At 43.5% G+C, this 21,044-nt stretch overlaps 1 protein-coding gene across 11 annotated transcripts in view; it reads left to right on the top strand.

Annotated features, from left to right (window-relative positions):
* Window positions 1-21,044, top strand: part of LOC133459446 (neurobeachin-like) — a 176,825-nt gene that overhangs the window by 135,262 nt on the left and 20,519 nt on the right. For 8 of the 11 annotated variants that reach the window (XM_061739380.1, XM_061739382.1, XM_061739379.1 and 5 more), the window contains 10 exons: window positions 1,489-1,643; window positions 3,982-4,108; window positions 6,727-6,846; window positions 8,835-8,968; window positions 10,040-10,101; window positions 14,764-14,828; window positions 15,215-15,323; window positions 16,444-16,610; window positions 20,530-20,654; window positions 20,740-20,889. In XM_061739380.1, coding sequence (XP_061595364.1) covers window positions 1,489-1,643; window positions 3,982-4,108; window positions 6,727-6,846; window positions 8,835-8,968; window positions 10,040-10,101; window positions 14,764-14,828; window positions 15,215-15,323; window positions 16,444-16,610; window positions 20,530-20,654; window positions 20,740-20,889 — 1,214 coding nt within the window. The remainder of the gene's footprint in view (window positions 1-1,488; window positions 1,644-3,981; window positions 4,109-6,726; window positions 6,847-8,834; window positions 8,969-10,039; window positions 10,102-14,763; window positions 14,829-15,214; window positions 15,324-16,443; window positions 16,611-20,529; window positions 20,655-20,739; window positions 20,890-21,044) is intronic. The other 3 variants (XM_061739381.1, XM_061739376.1, XM_061739374.1) reach the window with 1 other exon arrangement.

Below are 21,044 nucleotides of genomic sequence, written 5' to 3'. Positions count from 1 at the left end.
AACAGGCCCACACACTGATCACAAGGTGTTTTAAAAATAACTCAGGTCCGTGGGCGAAAAGCTCATTGATTGAATACTGACGCACGCAATTAAATATTGAGCAAAATGTTCTATCTTTAAAAAAAATGTTAAAGCCAAAAGTCAGTCACAGTCCGGATGATATTTTCTGTTTCATAGAAATTCTAATATTTTCCATAAAAGCATAGGGTTGTAGATAAAGACTTATATCTAACATGCACTACATATTTGAGAAAAACAAATCTATACAGCTTGAAAATTAATTTTCTGAGAGATCAAGCTTTCTGTTCTAAATCTGGTCACTCAGACTTCCCAACAAACGATGAGCTAAACTCTCCTGCATCACTTAGTCTCCTTCATGCCGCTCTGCCGCGCCCTCGGGGAGTCAGGTTATTGATTGAAGATGATGTGCATAACTGATGACGGATGCTCCGCATCCATTTCCAAGATGTCCACATCCTGTATGAGACCTGTCCTCCTGCCAGACAGGCCGCAAGCATCTTATCCATCACTTCATCAAAATACAAACAAAGTGAATCAGTCTTTAAACAAATGTCTGTATTTTTACCGTTTTACTAATTCTAAGATTTTCTTTCCAAAAAAATCATTTTGAGATTTAAGAATTAACTACAATGTTATTGTTTTGCACATAAATAGATAAAAATGGGCGATGAAAGTTGAGGGGAATATTATCTTGTCGTGCTTCTGCACCAGCATGTAGATCCCAAAATCTTAAAGTACCATCCTTTTCATCATTTTGAAATGTATGGAAGAGTATTAGGGCCAGGCAGGAGAAAAATAAGAATAATATTTTAGAGGAGGAAGATTTTTTTTTCATTATGCACTTCGAGAAAAAAGTCGAAATGTCGAGAAAAAAGGATATTAATTTGAAAACACATATCACTCATATGCAGTTGCATAACTTCAGAAATGTCCCCTTAACGTTCCACTCCAAGGATGTAAGTTAGTTAGTTAGTTAGTTAGTTAGTTAGTTAGTTAGTTACGGCTGCTGCTGCAGAGCTGTCAGTCGCTCTGCTAACTGGATTAGATGGAGGAGACACTTCCACTTTATTCACCAAATTGTATTTCAACTTTATTCTTGAAATTTGGACTTTATTCACGAAATTTCGACTTTATTCTTGAAATTGTATTTCAACATTAATCTCGACATTTCCACTTTTTTCTCGAAGTGCACAATAAAAAAAATGCATGGCCCTAATACTCTTCCGTAAGAATGAGCAAAGATAACTTTGTGATTTGATAAATGGTAGTTATTTAATTGATTTCAAAGAGTTAAACATGTCTCACATCTGTTCTCTACGTTGCTGTGGCAGGACAGTAAACAAGCCTGTGTACCTGACGCTGCCGGTTTGTGTCGCCGCACCTTTCAGGGACGGCGGATGCGAGGAGCATCACAGCCTTGAGTCAGCTCAGCTCATACCTCACACCTTCACGCCTCATGTTTTTCAGGAGTGTGATGGTTCCAGTGAAGAAGCCCCCACCTGGGAGCCTGTCAGTCAACACGGTGGGCACGCCCCCCACCGGCGGAGCGGCCACCGCCGGCAGCACACCCAACATCTTCGCTGCTGCAACAGCAACACCCAAGAGCATGATCAACACCACAGGTGGGAGGAAACGCAGGGCCGTGCCCTCGTGTATCCTGCTCAAAGCTCCGTCTAGTAGCGCTACCATGCATGAAAAACAACAGAAACAAACTGAACCAGCAGACCCTTTAAGGCAGTGTCTCCTAGGGGTGTAACGATACACTAATCTCATGATACGGTACGATACACGATATTGAGGTCACGATAACGTTACGATACGATATTATGGCAGCATTTTTTTAACAACCTTGAATGAGGAACATGTGACTGGAAAAAATGTTCTTTTATTTGAAAGACACAAAATACAAAACAATGCTGTGCGTTTGCCCTATTGTTACAGTTTGTAATGCTTTATAACTGTTTAAGTTTTAAAGAGAAAGCCAGGCCAACCATTTTCCACAAACTGAACTAAAAGTAAATGTCAGGTTTGCATTATGATCTTCAGTTTCATACAAGTACAAATATTTAGACACAAACCGAATAGTTTCTCTCATGTATGATTTAACTTTTTTCTTTTCCATAAATTTATCAACTAAAATTAAATAAATAAAAGTAAATAAATAAACTATGAAAAGTCCCAAACTCCAAATGCAACATGATTGTTGACTGTTGATAATTTTTTGTGTTCTTTCTACACTGGTGACAAACACAGGAAATGATTTAGTTACTTATTACTTTATATCATTAAATCACTATTCAACCTTTAATCATACTACTACACTGACAGGTTGGAAAATGTTTAAAATTTTTGCTCTCATATTAAAAGACACATTTTTCAGAAATATTTTTATGTCCTTGCAATAATTTTTTGTGCGTATTTTATACATTGGTGAAACAAAATGAGGGTGAGAAAAACAAAGTCGTATGTATACAGTGTAAACCAAAGAGAATTGTATAAAAAAAAACATAATTAATATTAATTTTTTCAATGAAAGATTTGTAACGAATCACTTGACTTTTTTGGTGCTAGTACGTACGGGTCGGGGGGCCCGGCTGCTCTTAGACCCCGTCCACACGTAACCGGATATCTGCGGGTATCTGCTAAACCGGAGATATTTTCCTACGTTTGGACCTGTCATCCACACGAAAACGCAAATAAACGAAGGTTTAAAAAAACTCCGGGCAAAGTGAAGATTTTTGAAAACTCCGTTTATGTAGATGTGTGTAGACACACACAACCGGAGTTTTGCGTTTTCGAACGTCACATTATGCTCCAAAACAACAACAAATCTGCTCTGACGTGCGCCTTTTGTTTACTACAGAACTACAGATGATCCAGCATCTGTTCTCCAAGCTATTAAATAAATGGTCTCTGGTCTTGACCACCGCTTACTGCGTTACACCGACACAGAGCCTACGCCGTAGGGTACGCGGCGACTCGCACCGTACGCCGTACCCTACGGCGTAGGCTACGGCGTAGGCTACGGCGTAGGCTACGGCGTAGGCTACGGCGTAGGCTACGGCGTAGGCTACGGCGTAGGGCTGCGTCGATAACGCGCCTGCCGGGGAGACGCGCCTGCCGGGGAAGCGGAGCCACGGAGGTGCAGCTTCCCCGGGAGCCGCAGATTATCTACAGGTTTGAAATGCTTATGAATGTGGTCGAAAACGCAGATCTTCGGTTACGTGTGGAAGGGGTTTGTTTTAAAAACGATGTAATGTGGATGCAAATTTTTTTATAAACGGAGGGGGGAAATATTCGGTTTTAAAAATACCCGGCTACGTGTGGACGGGGTCTTAGACACAAATAGGGGGAGGTTTGGAACCGCTGCTTTAAGGAACACGTCCACTCCATTAAACCCCAGATGAAGGAGATTTTAGGCAGCACAGAAAATGTACATCTTAGGCAAGTGAAGTTATTAAACCCTCTTATCGTGGGTGCCACTGCACTTGTCACATTATCTCATTATTAATACTCCCTGCAGAAAAAAAGAGGTAAAGAGTGGAATGAGAGAAAACAAATTTAAGATAACGCAATGAGATTTAAATGCAAAGCTGACACACGAACGGCTGCAGCATCATGCTCAGCAGATTCACTGTAGCAGAAAGGATTTGTATTCAAGGCTCTGTCAGGCTGTCAAACACATTGTGCTGTATTATATATACATAATGGATAAGGAAGGGTCTGTCCCCTGGAAAGGTTTCTGTATATTGATTGCAAAGCCATTTTCACAACCCATTACCAGAAGATAAACAGCAGCTTGTCTCATGGAATCCTGTCCAAACTGAATTTATTTCCATCTAATCAGCAGTATTAATATGTCTCCCGTTGTATCATCCAGCATGCTCATTGTCCTCGTGCCTGACTCTTGTTTCAGTTACGTTTTCATTATTTCTACTTCTGTGTCTCTGTCCCCACCAGGTGCAACAGACTCTGCCTCCTCCTCTTCTTCCTCCTCTTCATCGTTTGTTAACGGTGCGACCAGTAAGAACCTGCCGGCGGTGCAGACGGTGGCCCCCATGCCAGAAGACAGCATGGAAAATATGAGGTGTGTTTTCTCCCCATCGTCTAGTCCTTCACTTAGTTTCCTCCGACTCTTTCTTCCTCCCTCCTCTTGTGTTGCGTTTCCATGTTGATTTGTCCGATTTCCCGAGTGGCTGTGTCTTTTCCATGTCATTTCCGTCCCTTGTCCTTCCCAAAGAGTTGGCACAGTTCATCCTGCAGAGTCATTACTGGGAGAACGGGAGGGAACTCACGTGCTCCGGAAGGTTTGGTTAGAAAATACTTAAAAATGCCCATTTTTAGGATATATTAGGATATATTAAAAACTAAAACCAAATAATACTATGTTGTGATAAATGTTCATAGTTAATAGACCATAGACAGTCGATAAGAGAGGAATATTATCTGCTGATTTCACAAATGAAGCCAACGCTGAAGTGTGTGTGCATTTTGAATAATATCCAATTAAGGGGTCAATTTAATTTGAAAAGGAAAAAAGATAAATTATATGTAGACGTCTGTTTGAAGAGCAAAAGTCTAATTGCGATAATATGATAACTGATTGATAACTTGATAATTATAGGAAATGTATTCTCTTGACTTTTCTCTGGTAAAGCATAATTACATTTTCCAAATGAAGTTATGGTCTTAGCTTCTAGTCTTACATAATAGGTTCTGTTACGCTCATTTAGTCTAGTTTGGTTGCACAGAGTTAAAAACAACAGAGAGCTGTTTTCGTTCATGAGTTCCTGCACACACGGGTCAGCGTTTAGTTAGATCCCCGTCTGCAGCCAGATGACAGCATGAAATCTGAAAGTCCATAATTGCTGGTTTCAAACTGAATCTGTTGTTATAAACTAGCCTGGCATTGTCAGAAGACACGTCCAAGCCTAAACTCATCTGAGAGCTCTCATTTGATTCATCGGCACAGTTAGAAACAAACGGGTACAACCAGTCTGAAGAATGACGCAACGCGGTTATAAGTAAAGAAACCAAACTCTTCTCATGCTGACATGATCAATAGAGGGTTTGCATAGACGTCACTTCCCCACTGGACCACGTCCCCTTACTCACACTGAGTGGCAAAACATCAGCAAAAACAGCTGCAACTGGTGGATAACAGCAGATTATCAGCTTAAATTAAAGACAGTTGGACTTGACAGTGACCCGTACAGTTACCCCAAGAACCAGTGGTCCATGGACATTAATATTTGGTACAGTTACCAAGAACCAGTGGTCCATGGACATTAATATTTGGTACAGTTACCAAGAACCAGTGGTCCATGGACATTAATATTTGGTACAGTTACCAAGAACCAGTGGTCCATGGACATTAATATTTGGTACAGTTACCAAGAACCAGTGGTCCATGGACATTAATATTTGGTACAGTTACCAAGAACCAGTGGTCCATGGACATTAATATTTGGCCACGAATCCAGTTTCCTGATATTTATATGTACTTAATTTCTACGCCGGGGAAATACACGAAGCAAAGCTTGAAGGCTTACAAAAGTCTTGACGCTTGGTCCGACTTCAAGGCAGGATTTGTTGTAGAAATGAAAGTGGTGAGGACACGGAACTTTATGATTTGACCGTTTAACGTTAGCTACCCAAAAATCCAACATTACCTGATACAAAATGGGAACCGCAAATCCACGTTTCGGTGCCTGGAATCCTGTTGTTTCGGAAATGAAGAACGGTCTCTCCGGGTCTCTCAGCTAACATTAATAACCCTCTCGTTCCTCACATGCCGTCATGCACGCAGACCACTGACACCTCTCCCTCAGTCAGGACTCTGCTACTCTCCATCACTGACATATCAACTGTGTGTTCATGTCTAGAGTTAAACTGTATGCTAGAACCAGCACTCATGAATTCACTTCAAGCTCTAATGTAGCATTCATGTTTTTGAGCAAATGTGTACATGAAATTGTGATAAGCATTAATCTGTGTTTTCTTTTAGTTTCCACACTGTTTAGGAGTCACTAGGAGAGTATAAGGTGGCCGGCAGTATGAAGCTTCTACTCACGAGACTTTTTTAACAGAAATCATTCCTTAGAATTTTGCAGCAATTTGTGTTATAACTTTTCTGTTACTGCTAGCACACTGCAAAACCTCAAAATCTTAACAAGAATATTTGTCTTATTTCTAGTTAAAATGTCAAATTTTTAGTCAAAGAAATCTCATTACAATTAAAACAAGACTCATTAAAAGAAAAATAACGTGTTATTTGACAATCTTCACCTGTTTCAAGTAGATTTTCACTTGAAATAAGTAGAAAAAATCTTTAGATTTATCTTCTCAATACATTACTTATTTTAAGGGAAAATTTACTTGAAACAGGTGAAAATTGTCAAATAACAAGTAATTTTTCTGGTAATGACTCTTGTTTTAAGTGTAATGAGAGTTTTTGACTAAAAATGAGACATTTTAACTAGAAATTAGACAAATATTCTTGGTAAGATTTTGAGTTTTTGCAGTGTAGAATTTTGCAGCAATTTGTGTTATAACTTTCCTGTTACTGCTAGCAGATATCTGTTGTGTTAAAAGTGCGGACACACGAGAGCGGCTGGGTGTGTACATGCACATGTGTTTCTTAATCAGTGTGCATGTCTTTGTGTTTGCATTTGTGTCTATATGTGTGTGTGGTTTGTATTGCAGTGCCTATTGTGAGGTGGGGCAGTGTGCCCTGCGCAGCGGTCAGACCCCCCCTGAGCTAAAGTCTTTTAGCTCTCTGGCAGGCTTCCAGGCAGCCCCTCGAGATGCAGGACAGTGTTTTAGGCAAGGAGATACTTGTCCTGTCCCCATGCCCTTCCCTCTGCCCCACCTCCACCACACACTCTCTGCTATGTCTCGCCACTACTAAACGCTCAACGTACACCATGCAGTCAAGGGTAGACGTCTTTGCTTCAGCAAGATTACTTTCATTTTAGCCAGGAGCTCATGTTTTAGATTTACAGATCAAAGCTCAGTCTGCCATTTCAGTCTGCATGGTTGTCTTCTCACACTAACCCCAAAGTCCAGATCAGATCTAAGTCACAACTGTTTTATTGTTATTTTCCATATATTTATATACTTTATTTTCTGGACTATAAGCCGCTACTTTTTCCATAGTTTTCAACCATGCAGCTTATACAAAGGTTCTATTCTGTGGATTTTTCTTCCACCACTCGGGGCGCTCTAACTGGAATTAGAATCAAAACTAAGGGTGCTTTCACACCTGTGGCCCGTTTGTTTTGTTCCGATTCAGGGGCTGAATCGATACAGTTGTTCCGTTTCTCGTTCGTGGGGTTTGTGTTCACAAGGCAAACGTCTGTACCGTTTCAAAGCTGTTAAATTCCATGCGCTAACCAACTGTTCTCTCATTGGTCAAATGAACGCGGAAGGAGTTTCCTCTTCTGTACCCCGGGATAAACAACACGCCCCTTTCAGCGCAGCACAGACCGCAGCCGTTGGCTTTGGCTGATTTATGGTTCCGCGTTACACCAACGCAGAGCCTACGGCGTAGAGTACGGCGTAGGCTCTGCGTTGATTTAACGCGGAACCATAAATCAGGCTTTACCCATTCATTTATATGCGCTCGGCGCAGAGCGGAGCCCGGCAGCGGACGAGAGGCCGCCTGCTGCAGCCGGGTTTGCGCTGCTGTTCAATTCGGGCAGGGTTTGGGCTGCGCAAACCTGCCCGAATTGAACATTGTTTAATTTCAAACAAAGTTTAATTTGTGCCGTGCTGGGAAGACATCTCGCACGTCCAATAGGAGAGAAGGTGGTGGAGGCTGCACCAACTCCTCTCCTTGCGCCGCGGCAGCACATACACAATGAATGAATGGAGTTGTCTCGGTTTCTGTGTGGATCATGTTCTCACTCCAAATAAAAAAAATGAACCGTTTCAGGTCTCGATTGGAATCGGGCCGAGACCACCTCTCCTAGGAGATCTCGGCTCGCTTGTTTTGTACCGTTTCAGAGCGCGATTGCTGTGTTCACATATACCAAACGTTCCGATCTTGAGGGGGAAACGTTCCCTGTATCGGAACAACTGCTTGAAACGGTACAGGTGTGAAAGCACCCTAAGACAAAATAAATGCAAAGAATAATACGCTACTTCTTCTTTAGCAGATAGAAGTAGGTAGAAGCAGATAAATAGATAAATACTGTAAATACCGTTATTTTCTCTTGGTTCTGTCCCATTTTAATCAGCAAAGTTAGGAACTGTTAGGAAAGGATCTATTTAGTTACAAACATGTACGTCATTTACAGTTCAAAATCCTTCTCTACATGTAGTAAATATCTAATCTAACAACATAAATATCTGTGGCTTGCATATCTTTTTTTTTTTAAATAGAGCAGATGCGGCTTGTATGCAGGTGCGGCTTATAGTCCAGAAAATACGGTATATACTGTATATATATATAGTATTTCAGGGTTACGTGTCAGCACTCTTGCTTCACCATCCCACTAAGTTAATTAGTTACCAGTTAACTTTATTTGCCAGTACTAACCAGCTATACGATGCTACCCTTCCAAACTGCATAGTGTTTGATCTTTTTTCCGTTCTGTGCTCATTTCACGCCTATTTCTCTTTCTTTCACCTGCTTTCTCAAGGCTCCTCCCCTCCTTCCATACCCACTCATCCCTCTTTCATGCATGTTCTTTTTATTGTCTTTTTCACCCACTCAATACCCTCTGAAGTTTTTTTTTTCTTTTTTTTTTTCTTTTTTTTTCCTCCTAACACTTCCCGTTCATCATTCTCCTTGCACGTTTGCCCCGCAGCATCACCACCAAGCTGGAGCGAGCGCTGGAGAAGGTGGCCCCTCTGCTGAGGGAGATCTTCGTGGACTTTGCTCCCTTCCTGTCCAGGACGCTGCTGGGTAGCCATGGGCAGGAACTGCTCATAGAAGGTACAGGTGCTGTACACGGCTCCTTTCTCTCTACATGGCGTCTCTGTGTGGAGTCCCGTCGCTCACTGTCCCTCACCGTCCCTCACTGCCGTGTTTGTGTGCAAGCATGAGTGAGTGAGTGTCTCTGAGCTGGCTGCTTCACTCATTCGTCAAGCAGGTATGAAGTCAGAGACCTGAACGTTTTGTACAGCAGCCAGACAGACAGACGTGAATATATTCAGACCAGATTATCATCAGCTGTGGGATTACTGGTGTTTTAGATGATGTTAAATGTGTTCCAGTCCTGTTCCCACCTGCTTCCTGGCATCGTGGTGTTGTGATCCGCTGTCTCAGTGTTGATCTCTCCCTCTCCTCTGCTCTCCTTCTCCCCTCTTCTGCTCTCCTCCTTCTCTCCTCCTCCTCCTCCTCCTCCTCCACTCTCCCTCCTGTACTGTGTGTTCTTGTTGTCTTTCCTGTTGCATGCTTTTTATAAGCTGGAGTATGATTTCTGTACATTGCAGCAGAAACCCCTGACTACGGAAGAGTATTAGAGCCATGCAGGAGAAAAATAAAAATAATATTTTAGAGGAGGAAGATTTTTTTTTCATTATGCACTTCGAGAAAAAAGTCAAATTGTCGAGAAAAAAGTCAAAATTTCGAGAAAAAAGTCAAAATGTCAAGAATAATGTTGAAGTACAATTTCGAGAAAAAAACTGAAATGTCGAGGAAAAAAGTCAAAATTTCGTGAATAACGTTGAAATATTGAGAAAAAAGGCGAAATTTCGACTTTATTCTCGAAATTGTATTTCAACATTAATCTCGACATTTCGACTTTTTTCTCGACATTTCGACTTTTTTCTCGAAATTTTGACTTTTTTCTCGAAATTGTATTTCAACATTAATCTCAACATTTCGACTTTTTCCTCGAAGTGCACAATAAAAAAAAATCTTCCCCTCTCAAATATTTTTTCTCCTGCCTGGCCCTGATACCCTTCCGTCCCCTGACACCTCGGTAGCTGGTTGATGATTATTTGTGCCCTGCGTTGGGGGAGACGCCCCAGAGCGGGTCCTGACTGTGCTGTTGTCTCTGTGCCGCAGGTCTGGTGTGCATGAAGTCCAGCACGTCGGTGGTGGAGCTGGTGATGCTGCTCTGTTCTCAGGTTGGTGGACCGTCTCTTCTACGTATCTCCCTAGGATTCTCGAAACTTGATTCATCCGGGATTTTTCTAATTCTGATTTTAAGGTCGGCGATGTGTGGCAAAGTTATGTAAAAGTTAGTAATAAAGTTAGAAAACACACGCAGGAGGATGTGGAGATATCGATGGGCTCTGTTTACCGGAACTGACTAAGTCATGAGCGCATTGCAGATGTAACATAATATCCGAATATAAGCATCGTCTCCACTCGGTCCACGCTCGCCAATGTTGAGGCCACAAACGAGCCTTTGCAGTCGCGTTAAAAACTAAACGAATCACAAAAACATCCCATAATGAACATACAGCACTGTCTCAGAAAATTAGAATATTGTGATAAAGTTCTTTATTTTCTGTAATGCAATTAAAAAAACAAAAATGTCATACATTCTGGATTCATTACAAATCAACTGAAATATTGCAAGCCTTTTATTATTTTAATATTGCTGATTATGGTTTACAGCTTAAGATTCCTAGAATATTCTAATGTTTTGAGATAGGATATTTGAGTTTTCTTAAGCTGTAAGCCATGATCAGCAATATTAAAATAATAAAAGGCTTGCAATATTTCAGTTGATTTGTAATGAATCCAGAATGTATGACATTTTTGCATTACAGAAAATAAAGGACTTTATCACAATATTCTAGTTTTCTGAGACAGTCGTGTACAAGGTTGTCTGGCTCTCATCTTCACCTCTCAGAATATTGCTCAGAAGAGCAGGATACTCACCGTTGCAGCTCTCCTCAGGTGGTGTGGGCGGCCGCTGTTGTTTTCTCTCAAGTCATGACATCTGTCTTCCATCTCGTCCCTGTTTTGTTGGGTTCAGTCTCACCACAGTTCATGTTCTTGAAGCCGCTCTGGTTCTGTGTCTGCGTTATTTCTTCAGCCTCTTCCTCCTTCCTATGGCCAGTTTCAACTCAACGTTTCACCAGCGACTGCTTTCATCTTCCGTCCCGTCCCTCCCGCCCACTCCCTTCCCTTTGTCTCCCCCCTCTCCTCTCCTCCCCTGAGCGAGTGCTCGTCAGCGTGTATAGCGTTACCACCGGCTCCGGCCTCGTCTGCCATTAGAGGCCCCGGAGAGCGAACCCGAGCCCAGACATCGATCCGGTGGATAGTGGGGGGTGTAACAGGAGACGGCTCTGAGAGCCGGGGGAGCTAATGGATCTTTGATAGTTTTAGGCTTTCAGCAACACTTTTATCCTGCCTGGAAGTCTCCACTCCCATGTGACGCTTAGATGGGATGGATTTCCATCCGTATGTGGAGCTGTTTTGTACAAGTGTTCACTGTTTTTACTGATGAGGCTGCAGATTCTTTCTGTAAATGTACAGGACTGTCTCAGAAAATTAGAATATTGTGATAAAGTCCTTTATTTTCTGTAATGCAAAAATGTCATACATTCTGGATTCATTACAAATCAACTGAAATATTGCAAGCCTTTTATTATTTTAATATTGCTGATCATGGCTTACAGCTTAAGAAAACTCAAATGTCCTATCTCAAAAAATTAGAATATTCTGGGAATCTTAATCTTAAACTGTAAGCCATGATCAGCAATAATAAAATAATAAAAGGCTTGCAATATTTCAGTTGATTTGTAATGAATCCAGAATGTATGACATTTTTGTTTTTTTAATTGCATTACAGAAAATAAAGAACTTCATCACAATATTCTAATTTTCTGAGATTACACATGCAGTGTTTGTCAGCTGCATTTACCAGTTAGTTAGTTTTTTTCTTCTTTTTTTTTTACTTTATTTTTATTAAAGAAAAACACAGACATTCCTTGACAACATCACAGAATATATATGAAGACGTTAAAGACAGTAAGTCTCTTGTGTACAGTGAAGAAACTGATTTGGAGTGAATAGTATATTAATTCCCATAACTTTGTCTATCTCACTCTTTAACTCCTTCCAAAAAGGCAATATCATTGATTATCCCTAAATATATGTGAGTGGTCACCAATCCCTCCACATTGTCTCCAGCAGTTTATTAACCGCTGGGTTTCCTGCACATTTAGAGACCAGAGGGTCTTGAAGAACCTAGTCTTCATCTTCCAGTCAAACTCCTTCCACATGTTACTATTGATTCCTTTATGACATCCGACGCACATTGTTTCCCACTCCCCAACCTTAATTATAATATTTAATTCCAGCTCCCATTTGTTTTTATATAAAAAGTGTTGTCTGATGTGTCCAGTAGCAGATTTCTGTATACTGTATGTGGGGAAACTTGCTTCTTACTGGGTATTTTTTTTTTAGTTAAATTAATAAAGTAAAGGTCCATGTTCGTTGGACCATTTTTGATTATATTCCAATCTGTGTGGTTTGTAATGTAGTTTCTTACCTGAAAATACCGGAACATATCACTTTGAGGTAAAAGGATTTTTTCTTGTAGATATAAGAATAGCTGTACACCGGTTAGGAATGGGTGATATTTTACCGTTCACAATATACCGTCAAAAGAATTCCCCACGGTAAGAATTTATCATCTTGCGTAAAAATGATAAATTCCCGTTGACGTTTTTGTGTAAAGCCGGATTTGGAAAGTCTGATTGAGGAAGGAAGGAAGGAAGGAAGGAAGGAAGGAAGGAAGGAAGGAAGGAAGGAAGGAAGGAAGGAAGGAAGGAAGGAAGGAAGGAAGGAAGGAAGGAAGGAAGGAAGGAAGGAAGGAAGGAAGGAAGGAAGGAAGGAAGGAAGGAAGGAGCCTGGTATTTTTTTTATCGTCATTGTGGCAGGGTGGAGGAGCTGCAGCCACTCAGGCTGATTAGGGCACAGGTGGGCCCAATCAGCCTCTCCACTCTGCCAGCCTTCATAAGGCACGGCTGCCCAGCAGCAAGGGTCTGAGAAGCTGGGTTAAGGTGCTTCTGCACGTGTGTGGCGGTTTGGTGGGTAAATAAAAAGGGTCTGCACGAAACTCCGTGTCTCTCCATCCTTCGGTCGGCCCTGGTAGCACTCGCCTTGCTACACTGGCGCCCAACGTGGGGCGCGAAGGATGGAGGAGAAAGGCATGGAGCGGGCCCTGGACACGCTCGCCCGGGCCATGGCGGGCATGGCGGCCGCCTTCCGGGACCAGGGCGAGCGGCAGCTGGCCGCCATAGAAGCCCTGGTGGCCGCGGGACGACCCACCCCTGCACCCCGTCTGAGGGCCGCCGCAGCAACGCGGGAGGAGCTGGCGGCGCCGCAGCTGAGAGGCCGGGAGGCAGAAGCTGCGGGCCGCCAAGCGACAGCTCCCGAGGCGGCGGGACCCGCGGAGCGACCCATCCCTGCACCCCGTCTGAGGTTCGCCGCGGCAGCGCTGGTGGCGCTGCAGCCGACCGGCCGTGAGGCAGTGGCTGCAGGCCGCCAGGCGACGGCTCCCGGGACGGAGGCGGAGGCGGAGTTGGCGGGGAAGGCGGCTTCGGAGGCGCAGCCGCCAGCGACGGCGGGTCCCACGGAGACGGGGCCGGACCTGCGGCCAGAGCAGAGTGTGGGGGAAGAGGCGGTCCTGGAGGCGGACCAGCGGCCCGCGCAGGGCTGCGTCGCGGAGGTGAAGGAGGCAGTCGTGCGCGCACCGGGTGGCCCGAGGCCACCATGGGCCCGGCCCCGAGCGCATCCTCCACGGCGGGTGGGCCGACGCCGGGGGCGACCACCCCGACCGTTCTGCGGCTCAGGCCGACGCCGGGGGCGACCACCCGACCAGGAAGCCCGGAGGGTTCCTCTCCCGCTCCGAGGGGGCGGGGGGGGGAGTAGGCTCGGCCGGACGGACCCCGGCTCGAGGTTGGCGTTGGGGGTGTGTGGCAGGGTGGAGGAGCTGCAGCCACTCAGGCTGATTAGGGCACAGGTGGGCCCAATCAGCCTCTCCACTCTGCCAGCCTTCATAAGGCACGGCTGCCCAGCAGCAAGGGTCTGAGAAGCTGGGTTAAGGTGCTTCTGCACGTGTGTGGCGGTTTTGTGGGTAAATAAAAAGGGTCTGCACGAAACTCCGTGTCTCTCCATCCTTCGGTCGGCCCTGGTAGCACTCGCCTTGCTACAGTCATTTTTATCGTTATCGGGATAAATGGCAGAAATTATTGTGATACATTTTTTAGTCCATACCACCCATCCCTAACACCAGTGTCACAAAGCAGCTGGTCAATAACCCTCAGATTTCTGCCTGCTCACCTCTTAAACGTGATATCTGTTGTTGAGGGGGGGAATCTGGATTTCCATTAATCTGCATAGCCCTCCAGAGGGCAACTGATCCTCTCATTTTCTTTTGGACTGCCGACCGTACTTTCAAGGTGTGTTTTACCCATATATTTTTCTTTTCTTCTTTTTAATACATTTGTGTTCTGGTTTACAAAGCTGCAGCTCACAGATTACTTCAGCAGCCTTTAATTGTGCAAAGAGAGTCTATTTGCACAATTAAAGGCGGCTAAACTAATCAGCGAGCTGCAGTCTCTTGTTCCCTCTGCCGAGACGCCGCTTATTCACACATTAGTGGAGCGAGTATTGAAATGTTGACATGAACAAATAACAATGATGGAGACCTTATTAATTTGTCTGCAAACACACTCTCCTGTTCACTAACATCATACATGTATTTTGTTGCAACACTTGTCTGCTGGTTCAACAGTTTCACTCTTGATTTTCTCTTCCCCGCTCAGGAGTGGCAGAACTCCATCCAGAAGAACGCCGGACTGGCCTTCATTGAGCTCATCAACGAGGGGAGGTAATCCATCACACTGAATTATTATCACCTTACAAGAGTCTCTGTGATTCAAACATTACCGCTGATAGAGTCCTAATGAGAGCTTTGCCGGGATAAGAACGCGGCGCCGTGCATGTTCAGCGGGAATCCAGATCATTAAAGTGCAGTTAAGTTCACAGTCGACATGCGCTCATCTAATCCTGGAGCCTGCAATTCTGCCTGTTGGAGTATTAGTACAAAACTTATGTCAGTTAAAAAGGGCTTTCGTAAAAACGGGCTCTGCGTGCTCCATGTAAATAAGCTTAGGGCCTTCTATCTCAAGGAAGGCTGCATGTTTCTGTAAATGAGGTCGTCACCTTCAAGCGTTGTGGGTGTTTTTACCTCTCAACACTCCCCTCCCTCACCAGACTGCTGTGCCACGCCATGAAGGATCACATCGTGCGTGTGGCCAACGAAGCCGAGTTCATCCTGAACCGCCAGAGGGCCGAGGACGTTCACAAACACGCCGAGTTTGAGGTAAACAAGCCTACTACAATGGAATGGCTAAATTCAATTCAATTTTATTTATATAGTGTCTATTACAACAGAAGATCTTTATCTGGAATTCCTATCAGTTCATTGTTGAATCATCCTCTTCTATCAAAATATTTAAGTTAAGACTTAAATATATTCTGTTAAATCAAGACTCTTAAACGTAGGGCTGTGCGATTAATCATTTTAAATCTAAATCGGATTTATTAATCAAGACGATGTTAAAAAACGGAAAATCCGAAAATGGATTTTCCTTTTTTGCAGCTGGCTGCATTACAGACAGAGCTCGTCTAGTCATCTTTGTTCGGTCAAGAAAATTGTAAATGTTGTCACTTTACTAAACTCAAGGAGGATTTACAGTATCTTTCAATTGCACTTCATTCCCAATAGGGAAATTTGTTTGCTATTTTTCTTTAAAAATAAAGATGAAATATTTGAAACAATTTATTCCATTGTCTTTTGTAGTTTTACCAAAAAAAATCGAAATCGAAATCGAAAATCGGGTTTTCAGAGAAAAAAATTGGGATTTTATTTTTGTCCAAAATCACCCAGCCCTACTTAAACGTTTATTTTACAGTATGTTAGATGTGGATTATTACCCTACATACTCTCATGTTTTAGTTTTTTTGCGTTCCCTGCTCATGTTGTTTGCTATTTTGTGAATACCAGTATTATTGTTGTTGTTGATTTATTGGTCAATTCTTTTATTTCCTTGGGGAGGAGCTTTTTATAAGCCCGTACAGGGTTTTTTAACCTCTCCCACACATATTACTTTTGTCTGTTAGTTTTTTCTCTTTTATGGTGCAAATAAAAAAAGTAAAAGTAAAGTAAAGTTGTCTCTAGGATCTTTCCAGAGACCAGAACATAAACCCCCGAGCAATTATTACATAAACAATGGCAGGTAAAAACTCCCCTAGTGGGAGAAAAACCTTAAGCCAAACAGTGGCAAGAAAAACTCCCCTTTAGGAGGGAAGAAACCTGGACCAGGACCTGGATCATTAGGGGGGAAGACCAGCTGGGCAGAGCAGGAAAAGAGAGAATGAATAACAAAATGTACTCCCCATAAGTGATAAATGCTTGACTGTGGTATTGATTCCTCCCTCAGTCCAACTGCGCCCAGTACGCCGCCGATCGGAGGGAGGAGGAGAAGATGTGCGACCACCTCATCAGCGCAGCGAAGCACAGAGATCATGTGACTGCCAACCAGCTGAAACAGAAGATCCTCAACATCCTGACCAATAAGCACGGAGCGTGGGGGACCATGTCCCAGAGGTGAGCGGCTTCCAGACGAGGCTTTTATTCATGTTCTGAAGCATCTGCAGACTGTTAACAAGTTTCTTATAAGTTCTAATAAATGTCTTATAGTCTGATATTAACTATATTATAATGACATTATTCATGTTTATATATTCTTATAAACACAACAATGTTAATAATCACCTTATAACTTATAAGGGCCTTATTACCTGTTAACTCATGCTTATTACAAGAACCTTAATATAAAGCATTACCAATTAAATAAAGACAAACAGTTTCTCCATCTCTTTTGTCTTTTGGCATATTTGTCTACCTGTCCTCCCCCTGAAGGTGCAGCAGTGGGACTGGGGTTGTTTGGGGCTGTTGGGTCTTCTTGGTCTTTCCTGATCACTTTGTTTGATTGTCAAGGACTTGCAGATATTTCCTCACACTGGACGGATGCTTTAACTCCACATGACGTTTCAAATGTGAAGTTGACGAGGCAGACGCTCTGACTTGTTTTCTCAGGTGGATACAATTTGCACAGAAAGATTCGGTTTTTACCGTCGGACTCTTTGGGAGACGATGTGTAAAATTCCTGCAGATAATGATAAGGATCATCATCTGACGGCTGTAGTGTCTCGTCGAGTATTTTAAATGTGCCGCCCGCTGCTGAAATGTATTCCGTAATAATTGGACCTAAACAGTGAAGCTGAAACTCACATAATCTGAACAGTTCAAATTCCTGTTCGTGATCTGCAGAATGAACAAGTTCACGTTCAAGTTCTTCATTTGCAAATATGTTGCATTCAGTTCAACGTTCTCACAGTTATGAACGTGTTCAATGAAGGCGTTCATTTGAACGCGTTCATGCACAACACTGCTCTTAGGTCGTCCTCTTCCATCCAACTCACCCTCCCATCTGCTCACCTGTCCCCCATGGGGGCGAGGCCCTTCAGCCGCCCGGCCCCGCCTCTGGAACTCCTCCACAGACTCTATCACCACCTTCAAATCCTGCCTTAAAACTCGCCTCTTCAGACATGCATACTCACTAATGACCTCACTATTGCATTTTACTGTTGTTTTATGGATTGTACTTTATATTTTTGATCGATTTCCATGTTTTTATTGATTGTTTTTATTGTCCTTTTGCACGGCGACCTTGAGTGTCCTGAAAGGCGACTATAAATAAAATGTATTATTAGGGCCTGAGCACTGACAGTGCTATTGTATCTGTAGGAATTCTTTTCCTTGTTTTTTTTTTTGTTTTGTTTTTTCCGACGAAATGAGGGCCTTTTTTCCCCCTTAAACGTGCCCCAAAAGTCACCAAATGTTACACGCAAGCCCGGCCTGGTGAAGAATGTGATATTTGGTGGTTTGCATTAATGGGCGTGGCAAAATGGCTCAACAGCACCCCCTAGAAAGCTTATAAAAAATACAAAAAAAATACATCTTCACACTGAATATCATACAATACACAGTATCAATTTGTAAAAAAAACACCTCAGCAGCACACAGAACAAACAGACATCACGAGACTTGCATTGGGGTGTGGGGTGTCGGGGGGATGATCGCCGTCTGGCGCTCGAAACCCGGAGACTGTTGGGGGGGGGGGGGGGGGGGGGGGGGCAGAGTCATCTTGTTTACATTCCACCAGGAAGATTGTGAAGCGATCGGCCTGAGACCGCTCTGTCAAGGGCAGATTATAGAATCAACAATTATATTGAAAAACAGGCAGCCCAGTATTTTTCCGTCTGCCTTCAAGTCTCTGGTTCATCAATGGCACTCCAATCATACGAATTTGTGATCACTTCCCGCCAAGCCGAGCTTCCAACTTCTCCAGGGTGTTATCAATCTTGCCAATGAGCTTGAACACCGCCGCTAGCCTGCCATTCTGTTCAAGAATCGCATCTAGCTTACGGCCCTGCTCCCCCAACGTTAGAGTCTGAGCATTGGTCGCCTTGCTTGACCCTTCAGCCACGTCCGGCAGCTCTGAAAGAGCCAAAACAGCTGTTGACGACTTACGCGTTTGTCGGTAGACCAGGAACCCCCCCCCCCTCCGATCAGGAAGATGATCAAGAGAAATCCTGCTATCATAATTCCAATTATGAAGGCGTCTTCAACGTCCTCGAGAGACAGAATTTTGAGACACAAAGGCTTCCAGTATTTGTAGGAATCCATTGTATATCCAGAAAAAAATGTCCCATCGGGGCAAGAGGGCTCCCTTACCCCCTGTCTTCTTGTCGCAAAAATTTGGTCATTTCTGCTGAGAGACCACTTAATCAATTCCATGATTGTAGAGTTTCAGAGGAGTGAAAAAGAAGAGAAGAGACAGCAAGCAGTAGCAGGGCAGGCAGATAAGGGAGAGAGTAGAAAAAGCGTCCGCCTTCGTCGAGAGCCGGAAGAAGAATGCGGCCCGAACCGTAACCCAGGTGTGTTACACATCAAAATGTGCGTCTCGATCCTGCGACGATAGGCATGTTCTTTTTTTCAGTCAAAAGCGTTACCGTGGCGACGAAAGACACCAAAAAGCGCACCCCCCCTTCATCTGATTGGTCCATATTTGATAGTTCCTACTTTCTGCTATAACTTTTGAATGGTTTGACATAAAGACTTGTGGGTGGTGTCATCGGACTCGGTTTTGACTCTTTCACCTTAATGGTTTGATATAGAGAGTTGTGGGTGGTTTCATCCGCTAAATGTCCAGGCCTGAAGAATCTACATGCAAGTCATACAAGCTTCCACTGCAGCCTGAACGTGCACAAGGGTGCGAGGGCCCGTTCATGGCTGCTTGCAGCTTTAATTATTATTATTATTATTATTATTAGTATTATTATTGTTATTATTATCATTATTAGTATTATTATTCAGAAAACCAAGAAGAAGTCAAAACATGTAAAACAATCAAAACTCATCTAACTGAGCACGACGAGCACCAGAACAGACTTCAGCATTGAAGCCGCCTGGCAACTGCGTGAGACTGATCTCCTTATTTATCAGACTTGCATACACTCATTAAGTCTCTGATAGCTCGTTATCCCCATCAGCCTCCAGGCTCGCAGCCACTTTCAGGATGTTATGTAACTGGGAGACATGCGGCTCCTGAAGCCGGCATCCTCGCTGCCGCGCTGCTGACCCGCCCCGGATACCTCAACATGCCAGTCAGGAGAAACCTTTAGTGTGAGCGTTTAGTGAAGACTGACGAGTTGGGTGTCATTAGTCTTCTTGCGCAACAAAAGCCTCTGTTTTTGTCCGAACAGGAACCAGCTCACGCCTATTTTCCTGTAAGAAACACTTTTTTTTTTTTTTTTTTCAGATAAGTAAGAACATTTGATTTTGGTTCAAATCAGTCGCAGCTGCCCTTGCATTAATTAAAGCTATGATGTGCATGTTTTCTACATGAAAATTTGAGTCATTGCTCAATTTGTATTCACATTTTCTTCATCTTAAGTCTCTATCTGCACCTTAACTTTGGAAATGGTCCCCACGTCCCAGATTTGTCATCTCAGTAATTACCATAGTATTTTTTTTATTTTTTGGCACAAGTTGTTGGTAAATGTCACATGTACGGAAGAGTATTAGGGCCATGCAGGAGAAAAAATATTAGAGAGGGGAAGGTTTTTTTTTTATTGTGCACTTCGAGAAAAAAGTTGAAATGTTGAGATTAATGTTGAAATACAAAAAAGTCAAAATTTCGTCTTTTTTCTCAACATTTCTACTTTTTTCTCAACATTTCGACTTTTTCCTCGAAATTGTACTTCAACATTAATCTCGACATTTCCACTTTTTTCTCGACATTTCCACTTTTTTCTCGAAGTGCACAATGAAAAAAAATCTTCCTCCTCTAAATTATTATTTTTATTTTTCTCCTGCCTGGCCCTAATACTCTTCTGTACACATTGCAATATCTTCAACTGTAACCTTCTCTGCCTGCTCCAACTCTGTCCACCCTCAGCCAGCTGCACGACTTCTGGCGCCTGGACTACTGGGAGGACGACCTGAGGAGGAGACGGAGGTTCGTGCGGAACGCCTTTGGCTCCACGCACGCCGACGTGTCGCTGAAGGCTCTGGACGACTACGGTCAGTGTGGTGAGCTCCAGCCGAACGCTGACCCGCGAGCTGCCCCCCTCTCACGAGCATCTCTCTGCAAACACGCGCTCCACAGGTCCGGAGGACGAGGAGGACGAGCAGAAGTCCAAGAAGAGCTACCGCAGCCACTCGGTGGTGGCCCAGAACCCGGAGGCGGAGCTGATGCTGGAGGGAGACGACGACGCCGTCAGCCTGCTGCAGGAGAAGGAGATTGACAACCTGGCTGGTAGGACGCACACACATCCAGGCACACGGACACCGCAGCCTCATCCTGCTCAATGCTAAACTGTCCATGACTTCTGTTTCTAGTACGTTTCCGTCCCAGACTTTTTACCTCTAAAGGCAAGTTGGACATTTGAAAGTTATTCTGTTTATGCTTTT

Source organism: Cololabis saira, chromosome 14 (genome assembly GCF_033807715.1).
Source record: "Cololabis saira isolate AMF1-May2022 chromosome 14, fColSai1.1, whole genome shotgun sequence".
In the NCBI taxonomy this organism is placed as follows: domain Eukaryota; kingdom Metazoa; phylum Chordata; class Actinopteri; order Beloniformes; family Belonidae; genus Cololabis; species Cololabis saira.
The sequence above is the reverse complement of the archived record's forward strand: the minus strand, read 5'-3'. Positions and strand labels throughout refer to the sequence as shown.